This window comes from Aspergillus oryzae, chromosome 6, assembly GCF_000184455.2.
Source record: "Aspergillus oryzae RIB40 DNA, chromosome 6".
In the NCBI taxonomy this organism is placed as follows: domain Eukaryota; kingdom Fungi; phylum Ascomycota; class Eurotiomycetes; order Eurotiales; family Aspergillaceae; genus Aspergillus; species Aspergillus oryzae.
In genome coordinates, this window is record NC_036440.1 from 1,106,391 (window position 1) to 1,132,145 (window position 25,755).

The 25,755-nt window shown below is 48.9% G+C and overlaps 10 protein-coding genes across 10 annotated transcripts; 3 read left to right on the plus strand and 7 right to left on the minus strand.

Annotated features, from left to right (window-relative positions):
- Positions 1-651: 651 nt before the first annotated feature.
- AO090020000287 (short chain dehydrogenase/reductase family protein) lies at positions 652-1,834 on the minus strand (the record flags this gene model as incomplete). The annotated part of the gene is made up of 4 exons (XM_001824577.3): positions 652-969; positions 1,028-1,402; positions 1,466-1,676; positions 1,737-1,834. 4 exons carry the CDS (start codon positions 1,832-1,834, stop codon positions 652-654), a joined length of 1,002 nt encoding a protein of 333 aa, XP_001824629.1.
- A 1,692-nt stretch (positions 1,835-3,526) lies between these two features.
- AO090020000285 (WSC domain-containing protein) lies at positions 3,527-4,396 on the plus strand (the record flags this gene model as incomplete). Its single annotated transcript, XM_023238068.1, has 2 exons — positions 3,527-3,809; positions 3,906-4,396. The coding sequence occupies 2 exons, from the start codon at positions 3,527-3,529 to the stop codon at positions 4,394-4,396; spliced, it is 774 nt and encodes a 257-aa protein (XP_023092782.1).
- A 143-nt stretch (positions 4,397-4,539) lies between these two features.
- On the minus strand, positions 4,540-8,098 carry AO090020000284 (SANT/Myb-like DNA-binding domain-containing protein; the record flags this gene model as incomplete). The annotated part of the gene is made up of 4 exons (XM_023238069.1): positions 4,540-4,568; positions 4,642-6,395; positions 6,444-7,716; positions 7,906-8,098. 4 exons carry the CDS (start codon positions 8,096-8,098, stop codon positions 4,540-4,542), a joined length of 3,249 nt encoding a protein of 1,082 aa, XP_023092781.1.
- Positions 8,099-9,062: 964 nt separating this feature from the next.
- AO090020000283 (FAD-dependent oxidoreductase) lies at positions 9,063-9,942 on the minus strand (the record flags this gene model as incomplete). The annotated part of the gene is made up of 4 exons (XM_001824574.3): positions 9,063-9,240; positions 9,303-9,378; positions 9,444-9,740; positions 9,807-9,942. 4 exons carry the CDS (start codon positions 9,940-9,942, stop codon positions 9,063-9,065), a joined length of 687 nt encoding a protein of 228 aa, XP_001824626.3.
- Positions 9,943-10,148: 206 nt separating this feature from the next.
- Positions 10,149-10,547, minus strand: AO090020000282 (uncharacterized protein; the record flags this gene model as incomplete). The annotated part of the gene is made up of 1 exon (XM_023238070.1): positions 10,149-10,547. The coding sequence occupies one exon, from the start codon at positions 10,545-10,547 to the stop codon at positions 10,149-10,151; it is 399 nt and encodes a 132-aa protein (XP_023092780.1).
- A 667-nt stretch (positions 10,548-11,214) lies between these two features.
- Positions 11,215-12,661, minus strand: AO090020000281 (uncharacterized protein; the record flags this gene model as incomplete). The annotated part of the gene is made up of 6 exons (XM_023238072.1): positions 11,215-11,222; positions 11,294-11,552; positions 11,680-11,979; positions 12,028-12,219; positions 12,279-12,464; positions 12,485-12,661. The coding sequence occupies 6 exons, from the start codon at positions 12,659-12,661 to the stop codon at positions 11,215-11,217; spliced, it is 1,122 nt and encodes a 373-aa protein (XP_023092779.1).
- Positions 12,662-13,475: 814 nt separating this feature from the next.
- On the plus strand, positions 13,476-15,218 carry AO090020000280 (putative MFS transporter; the record flags this gene model as incomplete). The annotated part of the gene is made up of 4 exons (XM_001824571.3): positions 13,476-13,688; positions 13,768-13,876; positions 13,985-14,526; positions 14,592-15,218. The coding sequence occupies 4 exons, from the start codon at positions 13,476-13,478 to the stop codon at positions 15,216-15,218; spliced, it is 1,491 nt and encodes a 496-aa protein (XP_001824623.1).
- Positions 15,219-15,487: 269 nt separating this feature from the next.
- Positions 15,488-17,138, minus strand: AO090020000279 (uncharacterized protein; the record flags this gene model as incomplete). The annotated part of the gene is made up of 3 exons (XM_001824570.3): positions 15,488-15,555; positions 15,611-16,502; positions 16,560-17,138. 3 exons carry the CDS (start codon positions 17,136-17,138, stop codon positions 15,488-15,490), a joined length of 1,539 nt encoding a protein of 512 aa, XP_001824622.1.
- Positions 17,139-18,903: 1,765 nt separating this feature from the next.
- On the minus strand, positions 18,904-22,031 carry AO090020000277 (putative MFS multidrug transporter; the record flags this gene model as incomplete). The annotated part of the gene is made up of 3 exons (XM_023238073.1): positions 18,904-19,029; positions 20,541-21,823; positions 21,881-22,031. The coding sequence occupies 3 exons, from the start codon at positions 22,029-22,031 to the stop codon at positions 18,904-18,906; spliced, it is 1,560 nt and encodes a 519-aa protein (XP_023092778.1).
- Positions 22,032-24,409: 2,378 nt separating this feature from the next.
- Positions 24,410-24,964, plus strand: AO090020000276 (uncharacterized protein; the record flags this gene model as incomplete). Its single annotated transcript, XM_023238074.1, has 1 exon — positions 24,410-24,964. The coding sequence occupies one exon, from the start codon at positions 24,410-24,412 to the stop codon at positions 24,962-24,964; it is 555 nt and encodes a 184-aa protein (XP_023092777.1).
- Between the last annotated feature and the right edge of the window lie 791 nt (positions 24,965-25,755).

The window sequence follows — 25,755 nt, forward strand, 5'->3', positions numbered from 1 at the left end:
ACATATGTATCAAGTTCTTTACCCTAGTGAAAATTAATCAATATATATATATATATATATATATATATTTTTGTTAAGAAAAATAAGAAGAAAATCTTACGTCTTCTAGTAAAACAGCGCATTGCACAATAAAAACTCAGATCTAGGCTTCGTATATTCATCAAGATTCAAAAGGACCTTCATTTTGGTTGTACGGTAGGTAGGTGGTTAAAGTTGCTTTGGTGCGGGACGCGCGTTGCGCCAAGTGTGTTGCAATACTTTTGGCTCAATAAATTGTATATAAGTTGTTGGCCGTATTATTCGGTTGAAGGCACGACCAAATACCTAAGATTATTTTGGCCGAGTGGCGACACGCTTGACATAATTTATACTGTCGTGCGAGATGGAGCTATCTATGAGTATCTTGTTTAAATCTAAATACTATTTTAATGGGTTATCTATATGGATTATGGATAATAGCCATGGTGATGTCTATAGATTTGTGGAACTCGTTGAAGAGCAACCGTGGTCTGTACAAATACTACAGAATTTGTAAATGCGGAATATCAAGATATGTATACTAAAAGCATATCGTATCAAATTGATGCGGTAATTGCTGCAAACAAATGAATAAAATAATACACAAAATGAAAGTAAGGATTAAGCAAACCATCAAGACTTGCTAGAATTCCAATCTACAATCGCATCCTTGCCGACCTTATCCTGGATAATCCGATGGCTCAGATCCCATAGGGACGCCCCCAGAGTAGGATCCGAAGCCTGGCTCGTTTCCTTTCCAGGTTGTGCAGAATCAGAGAAATAGTAACCGTTCCAACTCTTCTCCTCGATTTCTGGACTTGTCGCTGCCCAAAGCGCACTAAAGGCGCCCTGTTCCACATCGCGACCGATAGCCAGCATCGCCGTCGTGAGAACCTTCCCCAGGAGCCCTGGATATGCGTCCTTCCACTGTTGCTGCATGGTTGTGTTGACCTGGTACTCTGTTATCAGCTATGTAGATTGCGTAATATCATGTACCTGGAATACTCACCGCACCAGGATGTACAGAAAGCACATATATGTTATCTTCATTGGGCTTAATCACTCGATCCAAAAATCCATACTTGACACCGAGGATGATGGCTAGTTTCGACCGGCCGTATAGCTCCGTGTTGTCAATCGCAGGGTTATTGATCTCGTCCAGAGATCCGAAATGGACTACCTTAGGCGCGGCACGGTGCTGCTCGGATGTCTCCCAGACAATGCGAGGAGCAGGCGTATCGGGTAATTTGGATGTCTTCCGGATCAGTGGGAAGAGTAAGTTGCAGACGTAGAATTGGCCCAGCCAGTTCACCTGGAAGTGACGATCAATCTTATCATGCGTCTCGCCGTACTGGTTGGCGTTGATTCCAGCAGAAAGAATGAGCTATACGGTGTAGGTATTAACACACTTGAACACATAGCGAGCATAGACCTAAGCTGAACATACCAGGTCAAGCCTCTCCTCCCGCTCACGGATACCGGTGAATACTTCTTTGATTTGTGCCAAGTTTCCCATGTCGCATGGTACCCATTCAATCTTTGCGTCCGCACCGGCTTCCTCCTTGATCTTGTCGATGGCTGCTTGGCCTTGTTCTTCTTTCCGGTTCACCATGATCACTCGCGCTCCGTTGAGCACGAATGCGCGGGCGACTTCATAGCTGATGATTTTATCAGTCAATTAATTCTATTGGGGTGTGGTTGTATGGGAGGAGACTAACCCGATACCCAACGCCCCTCCGGTGATCAGAGCGACTCGACCGGAGAGGTCGTGAATCTCCTTTTTAGGGCCAATGATTGGCTTCAAGACAGATTGCATGGTGTAATTACTTTCCCTATTACTTAGTGATTGTATATTACTTCAATTCTAGATGTGAGCTGGGTAAACGATTTATAGAAGTTGAAAGTTGGGGTTCAGCCCTATGTGCTCAAGTTGATGTCATCCTATGACGCAACAGGAACGCGATAGCAAGAAATGCGGGCAAGTACTTGTTATCTGTATAGAATATCTTGTATCGTGTTAGAAGTATCTGTTGAATAGTGACTGGAACCTTATGTACTGTGTACTCGAGAAATCTTGTCCGTGACTCTGTGGTATCCATCGGTCCTGTCAACCTTCCCAATTCAGAAAGAACCGATAACTGCTTACATAAGTCTAGCAAAAAAGACTCTGTTTTAGTACGTACATTTGTACCTGGCCAGAGGGTCCTGCACCCGTCATTCTAGAAGCATGTAGTGTCCGGTATGCTTGCAGTGGGATATTAATATCTGGCCAGCAAGGAAGGGATGAACTCGTGGTCTGCGATGACATCCCTTTATTTTTCGAGGGGTCGATTTGGAATTGGTGGGTGCAAAACACTATAAATGTTTTGGTGGCGTGGGTGGAGTCAATTGACGTGTCTGATACTGTCTTTCTTTTTTCTAGGATGAGACAGGATATTTATGGTTTTCGGACATTATAGTATTTGTATTTCTCCTGTGATGTTTGAAGTCCGATCACGATTGGAATGACTATGGGATTGTACTCAATGAGGGCTCCTGTGATCAGGTGCCGATCCCGTCGGCAGTCAATTTCCATCGCGCAACCGGAACCATTCTTGCGATCTTCGAAACAACAACATGACACTCTCGCTACCACACAGTTTCGTCCCCTGTACGGCTTTACCCACAGTCCACTGACACATGGAGCAGTTCCTCACTCTGCGGGATTTTACTGGCGCCAATGGATAAAACCCACCCCAGATGAGAGACCGAATCCACACCAATGACGGCACCGCGTCTCTCTGCCTCCCCGGGGAAAAACACAATAATCGATAGTGTCTCGCGTGGTCAGTCTCAGAAAGCAATAGTTGCGTCGATCCGTGACATCACCGCGTTGACGCCAGCCCAAGGGAGTGGATCACTGCGAAAAAACTACGTTGGCCCTACGCTAAATTGCCCGACTACCTTCTAAGCGACATGAACGACCCATGAAACCAACGGAAGGGATTGGCTGAAACGCCCTGCCCAGCGGGGGTTTCAGTTTGTCGATCGACCAGCGAACTGGAGTTCACTCACTCAACTCCGTCGAGGAAAATACTGGAGTTGACGGAATACGTTTGATTCTTCTTGCGATCTTCCCGATCGGCATTCTGTTGCCGTTTCATTTCTGAGTTTTGGATTTTCGGATTTTCCCAAGGGGTTGGTTTATTTTTTTTTTCCCTTTCGTCTCTCTTTCAAGGGTGGATGAAGGGATCAGATTATTTCTATATTTGAGATTGTGCCCTGTCGACCTGTGTCTTTTTTTGTCCCTTTTTCTGTTTCTTCGCTCTTTGATTTGGAAGAAAATTTAAACTATCTTTAACCTTTCCGTTCTTTGTCTGTTTCATCTTCGATCTTTATTCACTCTTTTTCCCCAATTTATAAATAAAATAAACTAAATCTGCCCGGTGCCGAATCGTCCAAAAAGACATATATATACATTCATTCAACTCACTCAAACACCTACCTAAACAAAAAGAAAAAATCCAAAATGACAAGAACAATCATCAACTTATCCATCCTTGGCCTTCTATCTGTTCCAGCCCTCGCCTTGAATACGGCCTGCTACAATGACCTGGGCAGTTTGACTCTTTCGCGTTCGACAGAATACCAATCCGTGGCTCTGTGCCAGCAAATCTGCAACGAAGAGAACCAGCCTGTTTATGCCGTGCAAGACCAGAAATGTTTCTGTGGAGATACTCTTCCTCCGCTCTCCGCCAAGGTTGAGAATACGGAATGTACGACGAAATGTCCTGGGTATCCGGCGGATTCTTGTATGTTTTATCCTATCTATACCTCCAAACCCTAACCTCCATGCACAATCAATGCACCCATAACCCAAAGAAAACAAATGATTAACAAGAAACCAGGCGGCGGCCCAAAAACCTACACAATCGGCACCCTCACCACCAGCAAATCCCGCCGCGCCATCTACCCAACCACAACCCCCGAATCCGACAAAGACACCGAACGAGAAACAGAAACCAACGGCATCCTCACAGCCCCCGACGTCGACGACGGCGACTCCGACCCTCTCGCCAGTCTAAGCGTCAACCCAACCATGGTGAAGACCGCCAGTAACGCCCCGTCGACTGCTACCGGCACTATCGTGACTGCGCCTTCGGGGACTGCGTATCCCAATCAGCCGGATGTTGTGGCTAGCCCTTCGAAGACTCTGACTACTTCGGTGGCTACGGGGAGTGCGAGGGCTTCTGTGTCGGCTTCGGCTTCGGCGTCGGTTAGTGGGGGGGCGACGCCGTCGGCTAGTGTTGTTGCTGGTGGTGCTTCCCAGATTTCTTCTGAGAGGGGGGTGGTTGTTGGGGTTGTGGCTGGTGTTGTGGGGGTTTGGGGGTTGTTTTAGGGGGATGTGGGTTGGAGAATGGTTTTGTGTGAATAGTGTTGTGGATGGTTTGTATATGCTCGCTTGATTGTGTATCTTGTATACTGTCTTTTCTTGTGAGATCGCTGGTCGACTCGTGTCTACTGCGGTATTGTGCTGGATTATTATGCACGCTGGATACCCAATCCGCTCGCTTAATCATAATATATTGTTGAACGATATACCATAGAATAAATACTTGATTAAACCATATCATGAAACCAAACCATAAACATAAAAGAGCTCCGACATTGAACCACGACACTCGAAGAACGCGCGACTCCGCATTAGGGGTATCATTCTGGAGACGGAAATCACAAGAATAAGTGCAAGAGACAAGTGTACAAGACAAAGTGAAGGAAAAAGATCACCCTCTGCGATCAAGTCACGTTGATACCTTTCGCCGCGAGCATGGCCCGGTCCTTCTCTTTCATGGTTACGTGCTCGAAGTTCGAGGGAAGAGGTTTTCGGTCTCTGTTTTGTGTTAGTTATATTCTCCGGTAATTGACAAGAGAAAGAGACATACTTAAGATATCTGATTTTAATGTTCCTTGCCCTGTCCTTGAGCTGGACTTGGTTGCGCCCTGCGATGCGGCTCTCGCCCTCCTTAACTGGCTGCGCCTCGTTTTGACTCGCGATCTTGCACCATCCGCTGCCCTTGGGTCCTCCTAGACCGACTTCTTCAATTAACCGAATCAGTCGCTTGTCTTCGGCCGGCGTCCATCGCACTGGTGCCTTGGTCGATGTGACTGTGTGTCTCGCGCTAGAGGATACAGGGACGGGGTTGGTACTCCTGGGCGCTGCCTCGGGCGATTCACGAACGGTATTGGTACTCCTGGGCGCTACCTCGGGCGATTCAGGAACGGAAGTTCTGCGCGTGGTCTCTTGCAGACCGTTCAGCAGCTGAGCTGCGGATTCGTCGTGTTCTTCGATTCTCTGGCGTTTGTTAGGCTGTGCGGGCTTTTCTGCACGCCTGCGTGCAGTGTCGACGGGACGGTTGTAGTTGCTGAATTCGCCGTCGCTCTCTTCATCCTCTGATTCGTAGCGTCGTCGTTTCTTGGACTGCAGTTCGGTGTGGCGTCGTTCTGCGCTTTGTGGATCGGCCGATTGGCTGATGGGGGAGACGCGGTGCGCGTTGGCTTGACGGTCGATGAATCGGGAGGCCTGTTCGGACATTTTGGCATGTTTGGATGGACCGTCGCGGTTGCCTGCTTTCCATAGCTCTTGGATGGAGGGCAGTGGACGCGAGGCGTTGCTCGTCTGTGTAGGAGTTGTACCACGGCGTGACGCGGCTGCTTTCCACAGTTCTTGACTGGAGGGTATTGGGCGAAAGGTGTTGCTCGTCTGCGTCGAGGTTGGTTCGAGGCGTACCTCTGTTGCGAAGAGTCTGGTCCTGACAGGGCTGAGAGTTGCAAAGCGAGGCTCGCGTGACCTCCTCATAACGGGACTGTGGGACTTCTCTAATTGTGTACGTTCACCAACAAAGAGTTCAGACAGTTCAGACTCGCTATCCACGTTAAAGACATCCTGTTCATCATGGTGCAGGAGCGGCGATTCTTCACGGAAGCCTGATACTTCAGTAGGTTCTTCAGTACGCACTTCGGTATGTTCTTCAATAAGGTCTTCGGTATGCTCTTCGATATGTTCTTCGGTTCGCTCTTCGATATGTTCTCCAGTATGTTCTTCAATAAGCTCTTCGGTTCGCTCTTCGATATGTTCTCCAGTAGGCTCTTCTGCAGGCTCCTCGGCAGGCTCTTCGACATGTTCTTCGGTTGCTTCTTCAAATGCTGCCGGTCTCGATTGCCGGGGCGCTGGTAGGGTCTGGCGCCGAAGCTGCGATTCGGATTCCTTATGGATATTTCTTGGAGCTGGTCTGGCAGCAGCGTCTGATTGTCTGCGCGCCTCGAAATCCCTGATGGACACATGGGGCTGTTTTACTCTTTGCGCTATGCGCTCGAGAGATGATTTGTTCAAAAAGGCCCTAAACAGGTTAGCCAGCTGCTGAGATGATAAAAAACTCTCAACTCACGGTTTTCCAGATTTTCTCCGTTCCTTAGACTCAACGCCCCTCGGCGAGTCTCTAGGGGTTGCAGGTGGGATCGCCGAAACTCTTCGATTGTCGGGAGAAGCGATCGTCCCCCGCTCACTCCTTTCCTCTGTATGTCGGGGAGCCAAGCTAGAGCGACCCGCCACGCTGCTACTGCGACGATTCTTCGCGTCAATTTCTGCAAAAAATTCCTCGCGCGCAGATTCTGCACTCGGCTGACGGCTTATGTCCTGATCAATTTCCTCACATCGTTTGCGAATCCATCGAGCCGCTCGCAGGAGGAAGCTCCGCCAGGAGTAGGTTGTTTTGAAGTCGTCAATATCAAAGGTGCCATCTTCATCTGGTAGATTGGCGACCATTTCTTCGAAGCGATCGGATGCTGCCTCCCTGAACTCGTCGGGTAGAGAGCCATCAATGTTAAGCCTTGGCAAGTTGAACCCACGCATTGGAGCATTGTCGCTGTCAATCGGTTCGTGAACAGACACATCCAGGAAGAATCCGTCTTCCAGGATGAAGTTCGGATCGAAGCTGGGTTCATGCTGACGATACTCCAACTGCATGATCAAGGACTGAGTGCGGATCTCCAAGGCGAGCTGGAAGGTGTCCTTCAAAAGCGCGCTTTCCCCAACGGCATTCCGCCGACCATTGACCAGATCACGCATAAAAGGCGCTGGAAACTGACCTTCCACGTCCCTTATGGCCTTTCTGAAGCCGGTTGAATTATTACTAGCCAGAAGCACCTCGAGAGCGAAACGGGCACAGTTAGCGTGATGGAGGATAGGCTCCGCGCTCCAATTTAGCTGGACCCCATCCTTCGAGAAATGAGACGAGAGGGACTCGCTAGCTCGCGTGACGTCGATGTATGTCCTGCCCTCGAACCACCCCGGCTGGTTCTTCAAGGCATTCTTACGGAGGTTTAAACGTTTGCTTTGGGTGTTCCTGGGATCTGAGAGCCGCTTGGCCATATTGACGATACTTTTAAGATCTGCGGAGCCAGGGACCAGAAAATCAAGAACATCCTTTGCGGATCGCTCCAAGCTGGGAAGAGTTTCGAGCATCAACTCTGGCCCCAGCTCGTCCTGGTCATCATCCTCATCCTCCTCTTGATCTGTTTCTGCCTCAGGTACGATAATCGTAGAGCCCGACATGGTGTTGTTGTGCACATCCTCAGGCGATTCAGGAATCACCTGACGAGCTGGAAATCCCGACTTTCGGGATGACTTGAGCGGTGATTCTTCTGTGACGACGTCCAAGTCTATCGATGGAGATGTAAGTTCCCATTCCGCGGGAGCGTAGAAGGTGCAGTTCAGATATCCTCCACATGACAGCAAAATAAATAACAACAAACTCACAGAAAGCCTTAATAGAAAAAGAAAAATACATGACAGAAGAAGACTTGATTTTATTGTCCGGTTTCAGTGTGAACAAAACAAACAATACTGACCATGTCCGCCCAATTTCCCTTTGCCCTTCCACAACTTGTTACCCTTCAGAGAAGACTTCCCAGCGGCAACATCATCCATCGGATGAGCCTCAAGCTCCCGACTTTGACTTCTCGTCCACCGTCTCCTCGGTGGACTCGCCTTCAAACCATGGATATCCTGCTGCCCGGCAACACGCGTAGCAATGCGAGCCATATCCAAAGGCGGTCAGCGAAGCGGACTGCACCCCAACTCACTCACAGCAAGTATACAGCGTGATATTGGGCCCAACCGGGTCGAAGTAGAAAGAAAATGATGCCCAAATCGATGCAGATCGATGGCTGTGGGTGTCGAGCTTGTTGTGGATGGAAAATGGGAAGAAAACAAAGACTGCAGGGAAGAAGACGAGGTGGCGCGTTTGAGGTTTAGGGTCGTCTTATGTAATCCGCTTTCGCTGCTTATTTTGGTAATATTAATGCCTTAATTATGCCTGATTGCTGCCTTAATGCCTTAATTCTTGACCCTAATGCTGACCCTAATGGCGAACCTAATGTTAAACCTAATGTTGAACCTATGACCCTAATCTTGACCCTGCGAACACTGCATTTCGGGTCAAGGTATTTCGCGCCACCGGTTTCTAACTTATGAAAATGTCTGCCTTGACTTTTGAACTTTCTCAGACAGACGGTTCATTTCTTTTTGCTGCTGATGTTTCTCTGGGGCGAAATAGAAAAACTCAACCTAATGGTCAAACACTGACGGCTCAGGTGATGTTGCGAAGGCGCCTCCAATGTCATCCAAGATTCTTCACCTGGAGGTGGCTTCAAGCAACCATGGTACAGCAGACGAACGTTAAAGATCTGATTGGATAGACGACTCAGTATCAACGTAAAGCATGGTTTTAATCTAAATGTACCGTAACTACATCGTGCGTGACGGATGTTGCAGCAGTTAGACTTATTCGCGAGGAAGACATTGTATGTACTCGATCCTTGTATGGGCGTCGCTTTTACACTCCATACAGTTCATTTCATGGAAGATCCAATTCCAATGCCATATTGCTGTATTTAATTGAAGTCTTCTCTATCATAATCTCATCACTTGATCTTCATGAGTTATACCCAACTTTTGCATACCCGGGTAGATCTCCGATCGAATTCTATCCTAAAGATACTCAGACTTACTTATCCTCCTTAAGCACCCTCTTCGAAACCAAAGGACTCCCATTCAAAATCTTCTCAAAATCATGCGCATCAAGACACGCCTGTCTGGAATTCAGAACAGACGTTTCCGCACGGGCAAAGATATCCTGTTCATATGCGGCAACAGAAGAACGAAGGGCATCTAGCGTGAACGATCTACACCTCGTTAGCATATCACATCACCCATGAACCAAACCCAACTAAGAGTGGTTTCATACTCAGCTGACGTAAAATCAATCCTCTTAACCAGATCCTGTACATCCACGATAGCGTTATTGGCACCTTCACCTCTGACTACATCCCTTCCGTTAGTAAACAGCTCCACCCCACAAGATACTAAAAAGAAAAGGACAACAAACACATAGTCATAGTATGCGCCGAATCGCCCACAAGAACAACCCGAGGATGACCCCTTTGCCTCCGCGGACTGAAAATCCAATCGACAACACGAATCGAAACCACCTCCGTCTCATCTGGGATCTGGTGAATAAGAGACCGGAACGGATCAGCCCAGTTCGTCGTTAGAGATTTCATGAGGGCCAGGCGCTCTGCGTTTGATTTCGGGACGTCGATGCCCTTTGAGTCGGCCCAGGAGACGATGAGCTGGCAGTGGTATTTGTCTGTGCTGTCGGAGAAGTTGTTGGGGGTGTCGAGGACTGTTCATTCCCATTCGTTAGTTTCTGTATTTATACTTGGAGCAATGGGAGGTAGGTGGGTGGTACAGCTGAAGAAGAGATACACGTTTGTATCTGGATGTGCGCCCTGGAAGATAAACGGGTCGATCTTTTGAGCGCCGTTCATTTCCTTGGGTGTGTATAGGGCTGTTGCGCCGAGGAGCTGGACAGGTAGGGGTTGCATTTCGTGGTCGGTTGGATAGAGGATTTGTCGGGAGAGGGATCGCGATCCGTCGCAGCTGAGGAGGAGGCGGCCTTTGCATGTTGAGTTGTCTTCGAAATGGGCTGTTACTGAATCTGGGCTTGATCCGATGTCTTTAAGGGATTTGTTCCACTGTATTCAGATATTAGTCTGGTTTTTGATGATAGCGTCGTGTGTCGTGTCTATATCTATGAGTTTATGAACCTCACCTGGACTTCAATCCCACTCGTTAATAACTGACGCATTCGCACCCGACTAACCCGGATCCGCTCTGCAGCAGGAACATTATAAAGCGCCTCCCCGGACTTCAGATCGAAGAACTGGTAGCGACCGGTATCACCGCGCGCAGCAGCCTCCTTGTTAACGTACGTCTCTGGCATCTGCGCGACGATATCCTCAGGGAGCAACTGCCGCAATGCGGGCAAGGCCCAGTGCAGAGTAAGACCCCATCCACCGCTCCGTGCGTCGATCGCCGAGTCACGCTCGAAGATCTGAAACGGGACGCCCTTGGTTTTGAGATATTGGGCTAGGACCAGGCCGCTGATACCAGCGCCTATAATGAGCACGGGCAGTTGTTCGTCGGCCATGGTTGACGCTCGGTCTGTATCGATCTATCGAAGGAAAAGTAAGATGGATATCCCCCTGATCCTTGTTTGTTCTGGCCGGGTGAGAAGGGGAGGGGCCCGAGGGGGATATCTGAATCTGTTGGGATGGGAAGTAATCTAGACTCCTTGAATGGTGCGATATGGACGTGAAGGTGGAGCTAACGTCTGGCCCGAAGGAAGAGAATCCCGGTCCTAGTATATTAAAACGTGCTATAAAGATGGTTTATTAAGGTTGAGCCGGTGCATTACTGACCTCGTGCCTATTCGTTTACCTTGACAGCGTCCCCACTCGATTGAGACACGGCTAAGCAGTTAAGCAAAGACATTCTCAAGACGGACGGCACGCCGAGATGCTTGGGCTCGTCTTAACCCGCTCGGGATAAACCCGGGAGATCCACTGGCGTGAGCCCTAATTGTCTGTCTCATTCTCATTCCTCGAGGATCACGTAGCCTTTCCAACCCCTGCTTAGTGAAAATTACACCGGAGTCTCCTCCGTCGGACGAGGTCGTATTCACGGATATCCTCGGAATCTTAACCAACCTCAAACATGCCCCTTGCTTCGACACAGCATTAGTGCTTACGCTGGTCTTCCCTGTCTTCCCTCCCCAGTCCAGAGTCAGACTCTACAGAGTAATTAAAAGACTCATACTAAAGGCCTGTAGCAATGAAACTATAAGTTAACCCATTATACAGAGTAACGACTAAACCACCCCCCTAGACACCTTACTCTCCAATGACACCCGCACCTCGACCGTCATCTCGATCCCCCCATGGCTAGGCCCCAGACTATCCATGATTAACTCTTCGCTAGGTGTTCGTCTCGGATGCACCGGTGCTGATGCAGTCGATCGCAACTGAGATCGGGGATCCTTCCATGATTCCAAAACATAATGACCCTGACTCTCGTACGCTTTACTATTCGATCGGAAATCCCGAACCAGCCCCTTTAACAGCGGTGCTAAGTAGGGAATGCAGGTGATGATGTTCTAGAAACTGTTAGTTTGGTTCGTGGATTGAATTCTTCTTCTTTTCTTTTCTTTTCTTTTTCTATTCCGTTCCGTTGCAGATCCTTGTACATAGAAGTAAATCGGGTAAATGGAGTCCTGTACTTACACCCACATTAAACTCAATCGTCCCCCAAAGCACCAACGCAGTGGAATTCCCGTCCCCATAAGCTACGCGGTGGATCTGGGTTAATCGCATGATCGAACAGATGGTCGTGAACAGTCCTAGGAGGAACAAACACACGACGCCCGCTTTCTGGGCGGGTTTGATCTTCAGGCGGAGCAAGAGCGGGATCGGTAAGAAGATGATCATGAGGTCGCAGATGATGGTGAAGATGGCGAGACCGTAGAATGTGCCTCCGACGGGGAGACAGGTGCCTGTTATGTCTGTTCGCCAGGCGAGTTGGACCTGTTTTCTTGGTTAGTGGTGGTTCTTTTGTTAGGATGGGGAACTTACAGGACGACAATTGAAGATTAAAGCCAGTGCGCCGGCGATGTGGCCTAGTGTGGAGATGGTGAGAACTGTCCAGATGAGGATTCGATAGATGGATAGTGAGGTTTTGGTGAGGAGGCGTAGATAGCTGAGGCAGAGCGAGGCTTTGAAGCCGGCGATGCCGATTTGGTAGAAGGGTCGACCGGCGTAGTTGAGCTGTATATGGTCAGTTCCAGTTGCTCATCTAGATCGATGGAAAGGTATACAGTACTGACCTTTTTATAGATTGGTAGGTTTTGTTTCGGGCGCAGGTTGAGTGGCAGTCCCAGCCCGTATCTGCTTTCTGTGGATGTGAGCGCTGGTCTGATATTTTTTATTGAGATACTTACGGGAGATACAAAGAGCGCTGTAAATGACGCTGAAGAGCTGGACCAGGTTAATGGGATCGCCTCTACCAAAGCCTATAAAGAATGCCACTCACCATACTCATGAACATCACATAATCCGCAGCGCCCAGTCGACGCGCATGCGCCCGCAGACCCAACCGCAGAGAGACAGTAATGACCATCAAAACAGTCAAGCTAAGACAGACACCCAGTATCTCCCGATACTGGGACTGGGCCTCGACCTCCGGAGCGGCATGGTGCACCCAGCCCATCGTTTAGGTCAGCATAGGCACAATATATCGACGAAAGGAACGCAGACAAGACATCAAGAACTTCGGCGCAGAGTATGGGAACTACTATTTTAACGCAAGACAGCCTAACATGCGAGCTCTGCACCATGACACACAATGCATATACGTCCCCCTTGCACGGCATCTCCCACCTGGCCAGCAATATTGTTTGCTTTTTCTGGAAAAGGCTAGACATCATTCCAAGACAAGGATGAGACATAGCATGGCGTAACCTCGTGTAGGTGTCCCTCCGCAAGGAATGCACGTTCAAATCATAATCAAATCAAATTACACTCGATCCTCCAGGATTTAACCACAATTAAAAAAAAAAAAAAGACTAAATCTTATGATTCCTGTAGTGTAGTTAGCTTGTTCAGTTTAGGAATCCACACTCTCCACCGCAAGTCTCACCCAATGCATACACTAAAGCAGTGGTCCATTTAGGGCAAAGGCATGCAGCAAGGACCAAAGCATCGTCGCGCAAACGATTGGCCTCGGCGGAGTTACTTTAATAAATTATAATTATACTTGTAATTATGCTTCAGACCAATAGAGTTTGCCAGGGTTAGTTCTGACTGCAGCACTCGGAGGTTTTCTTGCGCTGACACTGGTAGCACTTTTTCTTTTCTTTTCTTTTGCGTCCTGCCTGCGGCATTTCTTGGATCTTCTCCCTTCTTTGGAGAAAATTGTTTGCTTCTCTCTTTTGTTGTGTGTTCTGTGACCTCCCTTTTCTTTTCTTTTCTTTTTCTTGTTTCTTTTCGACTTGGGTATTAATCCCCAACCCTATGGACCGGTCATGAGAGAGGAAAAGAAACATTCCGACACCGTGGCGCACGCCATCCCAACCCACCGAGCCGACGATGCAGCCGAATACCTGGAGGGACATGCCGGGGTGGCAGACACCCAGGATGTAGACATAAGCGCATTGCGTCGCAAGATCGATTACCGCATTATCCCGTTCATGTTCTGTTGCTACGTGCTGCAGTTTCTGGATAAAGTGATGCTGAACGTGTGTTTTGTCCTATTATCCCTTGTTTGACCCTAGCAATCAGGTCAAGAGGAGAGAACTAAATGCGGTTTTGCTATAGTATGCTGCGGTTATGGGGATAAAGAAAGATCTCGGGTTAGTGGGCAATGATTTCTCGAATACGGCGACGTGGTTCTTTATTGCGTATTTGATTGCGGAGGTTCCTAATGGTTTGTCTATCTATCTATCTATCTTTGCTTTTATCTATCCCCGCTACTCTGTCATGGAGGATAGAGTTGTTTGATTTGAATGCGATGACTGACAGGGACTGGGAAAAGTGTATCTTCTCCAAAAGACCCCCGCTGCGAAGTGGCTCGGCCTGAATGTTACCCTCTGGGGTGTTGCGGCAGCTGCCTCTGCTGGCGCCCATGATTATCGGAGCTTACTCGTTTCGCGGATCTTCCTTGGTATCTTCGAGGCCACCATCGGACCCTCGTTGATGCTTCTCAGTAGCCAATTCTACACGCGCAGCGAACAGGCCCCGCGGTTCACCTTCTGGTACCTCGGACTAGGCGTGGCGCAGATCATCGGGGGCATCATCTCGTTTGGGTTTCAGCAGGTGCATCACTCGTTTGCCGGGTGGAGGATTATGTTTCTTGTCTTGGGACTTGTGACGATGCTGGTCGGGGTGCTGACGATGTTTTTCATTCCCGATACGCCGATGAAGGCGCGGTGGTTGAGCGAGCGCGAAAAGGTGGCGTTGTTGCGCCATGTCAGTGTGAATCAGACCGGCGTGTGGAGTAGTCAGATCGATATGAGACAGATCTGGGAGGCGGTTGGGGATGTGCAGTTGTGGTTGTTAACCTTGACTACCATTTGCGTAAGTCACTTCGCTATGCATTGTCCACCAGAGGGGGCAGTGAGTGCTGACAAGATATACGATAGACGTCTGTATCCTCCGGCGTGGTCACGACATACTCAGCAACCCTAATCAACGGCTTCGGGTTTACGCCTCCGCACTCGGCACTCCTTAATACACCCTCGGGCATCGTCAGTATCTTCTTTACGTTGGCCGTCGGCATCGGTATCCGTAGGATTTCCCACCGCTGGGCTTGGTTTATCTTCTGCACTATTCCCGGCATCACCGGGGGCGCGCTTATGTCGTTCCTGCCGAAGCATAACAAGGCCGGTGTCTTGATTGGCATTTACCTTGTCAATGCGATCGTCGCTACGCTGCCCATTCTCTACCAGTGGACGATGGCGAACTGTGCCGGACACACGAAGCGCGCGTTCTCCAGTGCGCTCGTGGCTGGCTCGTTCTCCGTGGGCAATATCATCGGTCCGCAGACCTTCCAAGCGAGGGATGCGCCAGAGTATCGCCCGGCGAAGATCGCCGTGTTGGCCACGCAGGCAGCGGCGGGCACCCTGGCGTTTGTGCTGTTTTTGTATTATGTATGGGAGAATCGGAGGCGTGCGAGCACTGCGGATGAAGGCGAGGAAGAGGTGATAGATGAGACGAAGTGGGCTGGGTTGACTGATAAGGAGAACCGATGGTTTCGGTATGTGTATTAGGGCTGTCTGGACGATCTGGGTGCTTTCGGGGAGGACTTGTGATTCAAAATTAAGAATGATGTATATAGCAGACGTATATAAGTATAAAAGTGCACGAGTCAATGGGAATGTAGTAGTAATCAAACATCAATCTCATTAACTCATGGAAGATGCTTTTTCATTAAAAAGTAGTAATGTCGAGCGCCCAACATCGCAATGCGCTCAAGGACCCTTAGTGTATATGTTACATGAAAGTCTCCCAACGCATTAAGCAAGAGAAAATACACGGTCTAATAAAGAGCTTCTATCAAGTAGATAGCTCCGAAGACCAAGAAAGCCACAGCGCCGCCGAGAGTCACTATGATCAAGTAAGCGGATATTCACAGAAATAGAAGAATCGCTGAAACACTTACCGACTCGCATGCTGACGCGACCTGCAATAGCACTTCCGCCGATCACTGCTGCAGCGGTGCAGAGCCCGTGCCCAGAGATCGCACCGACCGTCACCCACCAGTAATCTTGTCCCGCGGCCATCGCGATGGTCGCGATTTGACTGCGGTCACCCCATTCACCAAGGAAGGTCATGACGAACGTTTGAACCCATGCAGGGCTGAGAAGAAGCGAGAAAAGATTGTTCATGCCAGAGAGCATGTCATCCAGGCGACGACCCCGCGAGGGGGAAGATCCCCGGGACGAAGAAGAAGAAAGGCTCTCGGGCGGCGAAGGCAGACGGTTGCCCGCCGAACGAGACTTGCCGCGTCCAGCACGGCCTGATTCCAGAGAGTGAGGGGTCACGGATGAGCGACGCCGAGTCCTACGCAGTTGCTCCTGTTCCTTTTCCTCAAGTTCCATCTCGACCTCCTTCATCTCCTCGCCAACACCTTCGTCGGGCGACATCTCTCGGCCTTCCTTCAGCATCTTCAGTCCAAACGCGAAAAACAGGATGGCGGCCAAGAACTTGGTCATAGACTTGGGGATCAGTGTCGGAACGGCGTGTCCGAGAATGGCTGACAGAACGGTCATGACAAAAAGCGCGGCGAAGGCGGCAGAGAAAACCAGGAGACGTGGGTGACGCATAGCCATCAAGGCAGCCACCAAAAATGTCTTGTCGCCAATCTCGGAGACCACAATCATAGTAAACGAGGCAAGGAGCGAGTGCAACACATCCACAGGCTCTTCAGGTGTACCAGGGATCTGGCCGGTAGAGCCCTTTGGAGTATTGAGGCCAAGGGGGTCATCGTTCACGGACGGCGGGGATTTGGGATGAGGGATGTCGTGTGGTTTCTCAGGCAAATCGGCGGGTTTCTACAAATCGAGTTAGCTGTTGTACACACGCCAAACCTAGTCAAGATGGTAATTTACCTCAACGACGCCCATTTTGGAATCAGAGGTCTTGCCTTCCTTGTCCTCGGACGCAGGAGCCTTCTGCTGCTCACTATGAGGTAAGGGAGGGGCCTCCTTCGGGCGATCTGGCACTTTCTCGCCTGAATCTGTGCTGCCCTTCTGCTTCTCCGACACTCCGCCCTCTGTTCCACGCGTGCCCTCCTTCGGACCTGTCCGGTGCGGATCATCCATGACCCCATCGTTGGAGTGAGGAATTGGTTTGCCGTCGGGGCCCGTATGCTCCGCGGACTTGGTGTCCGCCTGCTCCTCCGTCTTCGCGGTGCCTGTCTTCTTACGATCCCGTTCCGCATTGGTCTCGACCCAAGGACCAGCATGAGGCCGGCCATCTTTGCCGTCAACCGGGGCGTCCAGCGTCCCTTTTGGGGAGACTTTGGGGGCCGCGAGTCCGTCTACGGCGGCATTAGAGACTGTGGTATCGCGCTCTGCAACGGTAGGATTGAGCGAGCTCGCCGGATTCGGGGCGAAGTCTGTCAGGGCCGTCGCGATGGCAGGGAGGAGAAAGAGGAGAAACGGCGACGAGAGGTGCTGAACCTTCATGGTGATATGCGGCTGTAAATTCTCTAAAACAGAGTCGAAATGAAAAGAAGTTCACGGGCTGCAGCCCATGAATGGGCAATGGTACAGTCGCAAGGTAGAAGGCGAATTCAGGACGCTATGATCGACGACGATCCGTTGATGCTAAAGCCACGACAGCAGATTGTAAGCGGATTATTATGGCGACGCGGAAAGATCGTAGCAGCGACGAGACTTCGGGATCAAAACGAAGGAATGAAACAAGAGGAACAAATTAGTAGCGAGAAGACCTCATAAAAAAGAAGAACAGGAGAACAGGCGCAGGACAAGAAATTCCGATGAAATTAGCAAAAGGCTGGGTTGACCGCAAAGGGAAAGGGGCAATCGCCCCGTCACGTGGCGGCGTCCGCTTGCGGTACGCTTTATCACACGTGACCAGATACGCAGACAAACCATGCAAATTGTCCCCATTCGGCAGCCAGGCACATGATTCCCCTGATTGGTTGATCAACCGTTGTCCTTCTAGAAGCTTTTCTTTCATTTTTTGTATTGATCTTTCGATATGAGATGGTAAAAACGCAAGGACATGAAATTTAAGAGACCGACATGAAACGGCTGATCGTCAGTAGGACTCGTCATGTTCCCGTTAGCTTAATCTACGTTCCACTATTTTTATCCTGCCAAGAGCGTCCGCTCCACTGCATTACACATCGGCTCTTTCTCATTGGAATAGCACAAGGTCATTGGGATAGGGGTGGCCGATAGTGACAACTCGCTTGCTCAACATGACAGTCACTCTTAAAAAGGCGTATCTGGAATACATCACAGTCCATCCCAATAGTGTATCAGCCGCGATGAGCAAGACACGCCTGTCTATTTTTCGAGTCGAAGTTTCAGGTACATCGAGTCCGAGAAGGTCCTTCCTATTTACTTGAAAGGAGAGATTATCCCAACACTGTTCCTGGTGACCTGCGAAAATCCGGTGGACCAGAGGGTTTTGGAGAGATTTACGTAACAATATCGTTGATAACTTCCCTTGTCGTGCATATAAAACGCCCAGCGTGAATGAAGACGGCTTATTTGCCTCTTTCCCTTTCTTTGAATAGTATGCTGCATCGCAATGAGCTAGCCCATAACGAGTTCAACAGACAGCGCTCCATCCGAAATAAACATAGTTGAATGATATCACAGATATAAAACTCAACCGGTATATACACCGCTCCTAATCTCCAGAAGAGCACCCATCATCGTCCCTAGCAATATCCAGCATGTCTAGGAGCAGTTGGTTCCACCATAGACGAAGGTCCCATCGGAGTTTTCGCAACCACAGGTGCCGTCCTTAGGGCTCTTGATGCATCCGGTTCCGACACCGGATGACTCTCCGTTGTCACTGTACGACAACACTTATCAGTATCCGATGCCTCCCAACAAGCGTATATATCTATATTCATAGAGAAGATGATAACTTACTTCCAGAAGAAAGTCCAGCAATCCTCATTGGATTCCGTCATCTCTGCGTCCGTGGGCGCAGTGCACGTGTAGGCCTTGCATGTTCCATAAGGAGCACCGTGAGAGGAATCGTATTGGTGGTCGGTGGTGAACACGGCGAAGGTTTGTGTCCCTTTTGTTTCCTTTAACATGGATTCAGGTAGGGAGATAATTAGAAAAGCCGAAGAAGGAACGTACCAGAAGTTCTCGTGTTGTGAGAGCACTCAGCAGCCTGTATGGCAGTGGACGTCTTGGCGGCTGTTTACTTGTGTGAGTATTACAATAGCCTCGCATGAGAAAGCTACGTACGGTCGCAGTTGAGTGTGCCAGGGCACTTGCCCTTAGTGTTCGATGAGGCCGGGGAGAGGGTGGCGGCCGCCAAAGTGGCGCCGAAGACAAGAGTGACCAGGGATTTAGCAGAGACCATCTTGGTGGTTTGTTGTCAGAGTGGGCTACTGGGCAGGAAAATCATAAGAATGGGTGTAGCACTTTTATATCTGGGGTTAATAGAATGTTTGTATTGCTGTCGCGAAGTCCTGTCTATTAAACTAAGTCATCGTGAAACTACGAGGTGATCCGTTTCACGAAAGTGGATCGCATCGGTCGTTCTAGAATTGGGTGAAATCCCGAAGGTCTCCCGGGAGACTCGAGTCAGGAGAGCTTGTTTTAATTAAAGAAGGTCCACTTTGTTTTAGTTATGAGACTGCAGGCTTTTGGGGCATTGTACTCAGCCCACGCCGGAGTAAACGCAGTGAGGAGTTCGACACAAGTTGGTAAGTAGACTGTACTTGATATGTCAATTGACGCGGGAAAGATAACTACTAGAGGTACGTAGAATAGTACATGTATACTTGATGTAGAGTAGAATTCCCGAAAGATAGAGTTAAGGATTAACATGACGACTACCACCGAACTTATGCCCTAGATCACGGCTAGTCAAGTGCCGTAGCATCAGATCTATTCGAAGGCTGACGTCTTCTACTCTGTAGACCGCTACCCCATACGGCCTATCTTTCGTCGATGATTAGACTAGCCAGAAAGAAGTCTTTCATGCAGAAAGTGTTTCATATGTGAACAGCGCTAGCAAATTGTTGGGATGTTATTGGCAGAGCACAGCGATCTTAGTCCACAACACCCATGTTTGAGCCGTTATGTTTTCGGGACGTAACACTTCATACGCATTGAGTGTCTAGCATAGGAGGGAAGAATTAAATGGGAGATTAACTAACATAGATTTAGCATCTCGGGTCGTTTGCCCGAGGGATGCTCCTTTGCCATTGCAGGAGAGGAGGGGATTTGGCAATTCCTATAATGGTGTGAGCTGAAAACGCCGACAGACCTGTGATAGCTATAATTCACTCTCCCTGTGGACGTACATAATCAGAGTGAAAGGGCCAATATACATACGGCACACATCTTAACAGGTGCTCTAGGCACTGGCCTGGAAGTTGTGGCATAATCACCATGTCCACCACATGATGGCGCTACGAGGTCGATTTTCGCCAAAAGCTCTTCTAACCCCGAACAAGTTTATATGCGCTTGTTCATGTACAGTCCTGATAGTCTTGGTGGATCTTGTTCATTTCACCTGTTCCATGTACCATCCGTTCCTTCCCATGTGTCCGTAAAGAGAGTGAGTATAGCAGCTACACGACGCGAAAAGAGACTAGTAACATTGTAGTAATGTCTATTATACATTATTGTAAGGGTATAATATCTAATTTTCCACCTTGCCCTGATCTAACTACAAGAGAGTCGAGAGTACATGCGATATAGCGCACTATATCATCAATTCAGTTTTCGAGCAACCTCGACCTGTACACCGAAATGAAGTTTATCAGCAGTTTATGCATCGGCAGTCCAATCCTGCGCCTGTTTCCTCCATTTACCAGCAAACCTCCACTGAATCAAAGGCCCAATCAAGGCCACAAGTTATACAGCGACACATATCGTAAACGCCACCCCAACACCAACACCATTGACCATGGGCATGATGAAACTGGTACCACCAGCAGCAAACAGACATCTCGCGAGGTTAAGACTGGCACTCGCCGCCGCACTTCTATCAGGAAAGATATCGACTAGATAAGTCATAATAACAGACTGGGTAGAGACAGCCGTCCAGCCCGTGATAAAAGTAGAAACGATAGGAACAGCGATATGGACACGATCGGGATACTGAATTGTCCAACCGAAGAGAATAATCGAGAGGCATTGTAAGATTGAGAACACAGGAACGAGTCGAAGACGAGCCTTTTCAATCGGGAAGTCATCTTCACTGTCAGATCCATCATTCGCAGCCTCAGCGTGAAGCGAAGTTTCGTAGTTTTCCTTGACTCGTTGGTAGTCCATGTTTAGGATTTTGCCTGCCACTAGGGTTCCGATCATGGAGCCTACGCCGTTGGCTATGAAGGCGAGGCCGATTTGGGTTTCACCGAGACCGTAGCGGTCTTTGAAAAGCGAGGACATCGCGGTGATGCTCATTTGCCAGACGGCGTAGTAGACGGCCAGGAAGAGGATGATGGGAGCTGCGTGCTTGGTTATGAGCATTCGGAGGGGACCAGTGAGATCGATGCGTTTCCTTGCTGCTGGGCGAGAGGCATCTGAGTCGTCTTCTAATTTCCATTGTGCTTTGGTCGTTCTTTGGTAGATGTTCAACGGATATCTGGTCAATGGGTTCGATGGCGTTGTGCTTCCGTTGGCAACAACTGATCGGAGGGTTTCGGGTAAGAGAGCAATGAGCAGGACCAAGAAAACGCTGCAGTAGATGGTGAGGAACCAAAAGACTGAATGCCATCCTAATGATCCAGCTAGGGCGCCTCCAATCACTGGTCCTACAGCAACAGGAACGAGTAGCCCTGCTTGAAAGATTCCAATGAAACCACCGCGCTCGGCGCGTGTAGTGATATCGCCAATCACACCGGAGCCAATGGCAATCGTACTGGCGCTACCTGTGCTCTGAAGGCATCGCAGAACAATAACTGTAGCATAATTCTTACTCAGCGCCAAACCAATGCACGCGCCCAGAAATACAATGAATGTACAGATGTAGGCGATTCGACGCCCCTTTACATCTGACACTGGACCCCACAGACTCGGTGCTAGCCCCTGGAAGATAAGGTATGAAGTAACTGTCAAGTTAACAAGTTCGAGCGAAACACCGAGATCATCTGCAATGGTTGGTAGAGCTGGGAAGTAGATATTTGACGCGAAACCTGAGACTGTTGTAGATGTTAGCCGGCATATTTTTTTTGTGACAGAGTGATTCTCAAACTTACAGGTCGCAGCAGTGGAAACAATCGCAATGATTAACCATTTTTGTCGTTTATCGAAGATGCTGTAAGGTGCATCCGGAACCGGCGGTGACGTTGTCGCAGCATTAGTCTGCAATTGGTCTGCCGTACCCTGAGTAGGCGTGGTGTCTTTCATAGTTGGTGATGGTGATCTGTCAGTAATAATTTGGATTGTTTAAGCTATGGGTATATGAAGTTAAGGTGGTAGTTAGAGGACGTTGTTATATAATATGAATCATGGCAAATGGTGTTCATTCCTACCACCGAATCTGAGATCGGAATTCCGAATAGACGCCTCGGAGTTGAGAATCTCAACTCTGTTAGGGCAAAAATCCCAGCAACAGTAGCTTTATATACTCCGTGAATACAAGTCTACGACAACCTCTCTTGGCTCCCGCTACGATCTATTCTTCCCACCTCGGACGGACTCGTCACAGATCGGCTGCACACACAAGTCCGCGGCGTGATGAAAAGCAAGCAAGCTCTTGGAGGTTTGTCATAGCTCTGCGAAAGAAGTCACTGCGAGATTGGCTGAGTCGGAAAAATAGGACCATCGTGTATATCAAATAAGCCTGAAATGCGGCAAACAGGAACTCGTCATTATATCTGTCGCGTGATTCGTACAAGCTAGACATTTCTCGCTGCAGAGCACTAGCGGTAGTATCCTCACTCCCTGGGAGTGGATTTGCACATATTCGAACCAAGCTCAAGCATGTACCAAGCGGTGATGCTGTAGTTTGGGCCATGACTTGCTTAGAATGAATGAATGGCAGGATCCCGCGGCCCTGTACCGCGGCATCTGTGTAGGACTTCAATACCCGGAAGATAAAGGCCGCAATCCCAGCTGGATACTCCTTCACTGTCTGTCCAGGAATAGGCATATATGCATTCAACCAGCGGTTACTGATTTCATCCGGGTTGATGGGACAGACTAATTCAAGGTCCGAAAAGTCGAGATTTTCAGGATCGTCAGATATGGCAGGGAGCCCATCTCCCACTGAATACGGTGGTATCGGTTGATTCGCGCACGGGGTATTGATCAGGCCTGCATCGAAACCAACTCGGTTGACATGCTGTCTGCCGTGTCTATCATAAGAGTGTCGTTCGAAGCGATGAGCTTTGCTGTCGGGAACAAGCTCGGGTATACATTGCGTGACAGTCTGGATTTCGCGTGCAGCTCTCTGAATATTAGAAGAATGGCCATGACTATGAATTAAACGGTCGGTTACGGTAGCACTAGCACTGTCACTGGTGCCTGCCACCAGCAGCTCGCCCTCAGAGCTCGGAAACGAAGCATCGGATAACGAAGATGGACTGTGTAGTCGCCCTTCGCCAACAACAAAGCTCTGCCTAGCAGGACTACCAGGAGTTGTTGTTGTGTGTGGGTAAACGCATGGCAGACCCCGTTGCCGACACCTACCACAAGGTCCAGTTGTGCGATCGCGATCACATCTTGCTTTGGCATTTGAGCATTGCTGGCAAGCTTTCTGATGAGAAGTAGAATACCTCGAACTTCTCATAGCTACAAGGTATTCGGAGGAGATGTAAGACGCTGGTTAAGAGGCTCCGAATCAGTGCCTGCGAGGGTCATCTGGGCGGAGTGACGCGTATTTCGATGGGAATGAACCATTCTGCTTCACCAGTGAGGTGCGTGCATAGCTAGACGTCCAATAATTAGGCTATAACAGGCCAATGAACTTTTGATTGACTAGGTGAATGATCAAAACAGTGCATTTCCTCCCGCTCGTGGCAAGCACGACCCTCGGAATTCCGGTGCCTTTGGTACCAACTCCGGCGGCACGGAATCTCCACCTTGCGCAAATGCTACAGTGGCTCTTTCATACACCTTATATGAACATTGAATAGTCAATAGCGGCGGAAACTATCCATAATACGGTATGAACGACTTCCTGAGTGGCTTGCCTGCCCTGGAACATGAATCAGGAGGCATGACGATGACGCACCAAATGCTGAGGAATCTCATTAAACTAAGTTTCAGCTACGTTTTTGAAGATGTGGCATAGTTTGTTCTTCACCAGGTAACTGGACTTCCACTCAGTGTTAAAGTTACTTAATACAAGGATTAGGCCAGAGTACGTTGAAGGCGGGAGATAGGACGTTCACTGCAGACATCATTAACCTAGTATCAAACAGAAGGTAGGTTGATAGCAATAGCTAGTTAGTTCTCGGGACTGCAATCCAGGTATAGAGCCAGAAAACTAATCACCGTGAGCAATAATCATGATGATCCATGCAGATGATTAGAGGGTATATGATATGTCGGGCGGACACTGATTAATTCAGGAAATCATTCAATATGAATATGCAAGGGTCATGAGGTGGCGCTTGTGAGCTCACATTCATCTACGTAGCATAGAAAGGATATATGAGTCCAGCTACCAGGACAAAGGCTTCCATAGATGAAGTTACGAATTACTTCCACATATCTCGTGTTACTAGGCTGCACTTCTCCCTCAAATCGAATGCCACCATCACAAACAGCAATCCTTCACAATGCGATTCGAAATACCTATCCTCGTCGCTCTCACCGCTGGTGGAAGTATAGTCTCCGCCATTAAGCTTCCTTTGACCTACTGCGTCCAGGTAATCCCCGAGGTTATCAGTGGCCTCAACCCGGACAGAATCTATGAACACGCAAGAACCAAAGTATGTAGCGCCGGATGCGTAGTCAAGGTGTCCGACTACCAGAGCAAAGGGCGTGAAATGGGCATACAGATCATCGACGAGCAGTCAAAGGAGATGGGCGCTCCTGAACTGAGCTCGGAGTATACCAAAGTACTCGATTCCATTTACAACACGGCTTTGGAAAAGTGTGAAGCTAAGCAGCTTGGAGAGACCAACATTTGCGATGTGGACCCTGCGCAAGGAAGAAAGATCGGGCAATGCGTGAAGCGCAACATGTTGAGCATTGTGTTCGACCAACCTGAGGCCTTTTGGTCGATTCTCACGACAAAGTGTGAGGAGCAGTACCGGTTCTTTTCCAATGAAGATTTGTGGGAGATAAAGTTTCCACAGTACCTGGAGAAGTTTGCTAGAGAACGATGCTGAGGTAGGCGGTCCTTGTCGATGTGAATAGAAGACGATGAAGCTGACCGAGAGACCGAAGGTTATTATCGAGAGAAGAAAATTGTGGTGGATACGACCAGAAAGATATAATTACAAGACAATTTAGTCGTGGCATCAGTGAATCGGAGGCACTCATTCTGATTGAATAGGACATAGAGCTTAGATCTATCTCAACCCAAGTAGCGAGAGAATCAGAAAGACTAATAGGAAATCCAACCGCTCTATAACTAGATGATTAATTTTCAATTCAAAAAGAAATGACTTAAGTAAGGAGGATTGTATCTACTCTCAATAACTTAGGTACGATCTACGGCACCTGACAGATTATATATAATGTGAAGAAGCATGGATTATGGTCCCCTGCCTGTTACATTGTACCCAGTTAATAGAGGATATTCCCGAACTCTCCTTCCAATCTGCCTGAGTATAGCAGCAAGGATGATAGGTACAGTCCTAGATCATGTCCAATGACAACATCTAATTAGGAGGAAGGTAAGGCGCATGAATGAGCATATATTGAGCGCCATGCAGCCAATAGTTGCCACTTCAGCTACTCCACATGCCAGCTCACATTCCGGGTTTGCTTTTTCTGAGCTGAACCCTTACATATCCATAGATTAATCTGTTGCTCAGCCTGAAAATTATTAATCACGCGCTAATGGGGTATGATCTGCGATAGCTTTGTATCCTGTCCGTGTGAGGTGACACGTGCGCCCGGTTGAATGTTCAAAACTCAGTCACGCTGCAATATAAGAACAACAGCAGTGAGTCTT